This window comes from Lucilia cuprina, chromosome 3, assembly GCF_022045245.1.
Source record: "Lucilia cuprina isolate Lc7/37 chromosome 3, ASM2204524v1, whole genome shotgun sequence".
Classification (NCBI taxonomy): domain Eukaryota; kingdom Metazoa; phylum Arthropoda; class Insecta; order Diptera; family Calliphoridae; genus Lucilia; species Lucilia cuprina.
Genome location: NC_060951.1, coordinates 17,444,527 through 17,446,578, shown reverse-complemented (window position 1 = coordinate 17,446,578; position 2,052 = coordinate 17,444,527). Strand labels below are relative to the sequence as shown.

Below are 2,052 nucleotides of genomic sequence, written 5' to 3'. Positions count from 1 at the left end.
GGTTCCGATATTGTTGCAAATAACTTTGACAGTTTTCATGCCAGGACAATCGTTTATGCATCATTTTAAAGCATTACAGTTGCACTTTGTTTTGGTGTACAATTTGTGGCATAATGAATTTTTAAAAAAAATTGGAGAGATCGGTATTTATTGGTACACGTTTAGAAATGCGGTAATTTAAGGCTCCGATATGGTTGCAAATATCATTTATAGTTTTCATGTTATTGCAGTCGCTTTTATATCTTTTTATTGCATTATAGTTGCCATTTGTTTTGGTATATAATTTGTTGCATAATATATTTTTAGAAAATGGCTAATTGGATAGATCGGTAGAATTATTTTCACAGCTTTAAAAACGCGGTATTTTGAGGTTCCGATATGGCTACAAATAACATTGACAGTTTTCACGCTATGACAGTCATTAAGGCATCATTTTAAAGCATTATGATTGCACTTTAATATGGTATATCATTTGTAGCATAATGTGTGTTAAACAAATTCCAATCCTTAAATGGAGAAATTTGTTGTTGTTGCTGTTTTAACAAGGTTGAAACAACAAAAAACCAAAGTTATTTATTGATACAAATAAATAACTTTGGAAGATAAATGCAGGATGCACTTACTTGATTCTTCCGTAAGTATCAATAAAAGACAGTAGACGTTCGGGAAACGTTATAAATCTTTATTGATTGAAAATTATTCACAAACTGTGATGGCGCTTAGGTCAGTTGACAGGACGTCGGAATGACATGCGTCGACTACTAACAACCTGAAGGGAACCAGACTCTTCACTAGGGCTATGTTGGTGGTGGTTTCTGTCACCTGAGACAGGGCGAGCTGAATGTTGCAGCCTCCGTGGTTGTTGAGGAGGTGTCACTCGATTTGGGATACGTCGATCCCGGGAAGGTATTTGCAGGCGATCTTGAACGGAGCGCCTTTGAGGAGGAACAACCGCTTCAGAATCCGTATGTCCTGTGTGGAGAAGAGTGTGGTGCATCTCGCCACATCGGCGACATGAAGAGGTGGTGGTACATTCCCTTACCAGGTGAGAACGGGATAAGCAGTTTAGGCAATACCTGTGAGCCCTCACGGTGTAAATGCGCTGCCTCACCGAAAAACCATTAAATAATTTGCAGTTACGCAAATGATGCTTCTGGAAGCAGATACGACATAAATCTAGTCGTTGAGTTGGCTCCATTTCTATCTGAAAAGACAACAAAAAAAAAGAGAAGAAAAAATTTTGGTAAATTATTGTATATAACACAGCTTCGAACGATTACTGTATAATAGGTAAAAATGAATACGATATACGCTACTTATCCGAAATTGGCAACAAACAAAGTTTAACGATTTGCCTAGTAACTAAACCATATTGAGTTCGTATGTCTGCAACTCGCACACGTTTATCAGGTCCGTAATAAACGCTATTAATACGACCCAATCGCCAATCGCTGGGAGGAAGAATTTCGTCCTTTATGATTACGAAATCGCCTACAACCAACTCCTTCTTCGGGTAACGCCATTTGTATCGTTTATGCAGCTCTTGAAGGTATTCTGTTTTCCATCTCTGAGAAAACCGATGATGAAGAGCCTTTAGTTTTTCCCATCGATTAAGCAAGGACATATTCAAATCGTCTATTGGCATTTCTGGTGGAACCATTATTGGTGAACCTCGTAAAAAATGTCCTGGCGTTAGAACGTTTAAATCTTCAGGATCCTCTGTCATCGGAGATAACGGACGAGAGTTGAGAACGCCTTCAATCCGAACTAAAAGTGTAGAGAATTCTTCAAAATTAAATTTTTGATTCCCTATAACCTTCTTAAAAGGAAGCTTGAAGCTTTTAACTCCAGCTTCCCACAGACCTCCCATGTGCGGTGCACTAGGTGGTATGAATTTTCACTCAAAGCCGTGGACAGCATATTTTTCAGATATATCCTTTGAGGATTGCTCTAAAAACATTGCATATTCTGCTAACAATGTTTTACATGCGCCTACGAAATTTGTACCGTTATCTGACATCAGTCGTTTCGGTAAACCTCGTCTTCCGACAA

General features: G+C 38.5%; 1 protein-coding gene across 1 annotated transcript; it reads right to left on the bottom strand.

Annotated features, from left to right (window-relative positions):
• Positions 1-724: 724 nt before the first annotated feature.
• LOC124418962 lies at positions 725-1,295 on the bottom strand. Its single transcript, XM_046947003.1, has one exon. It carries the CDS (start codon positions 1,196-1,198, stop codon positions 725-727), a length of 474 nt encoding a protein of 157 aa, XP_046802959.1. The 5' UTR covers positions 1,199-1,295.
• Positions 1,296-2,052: the final 757 nt, after the last annotated feature.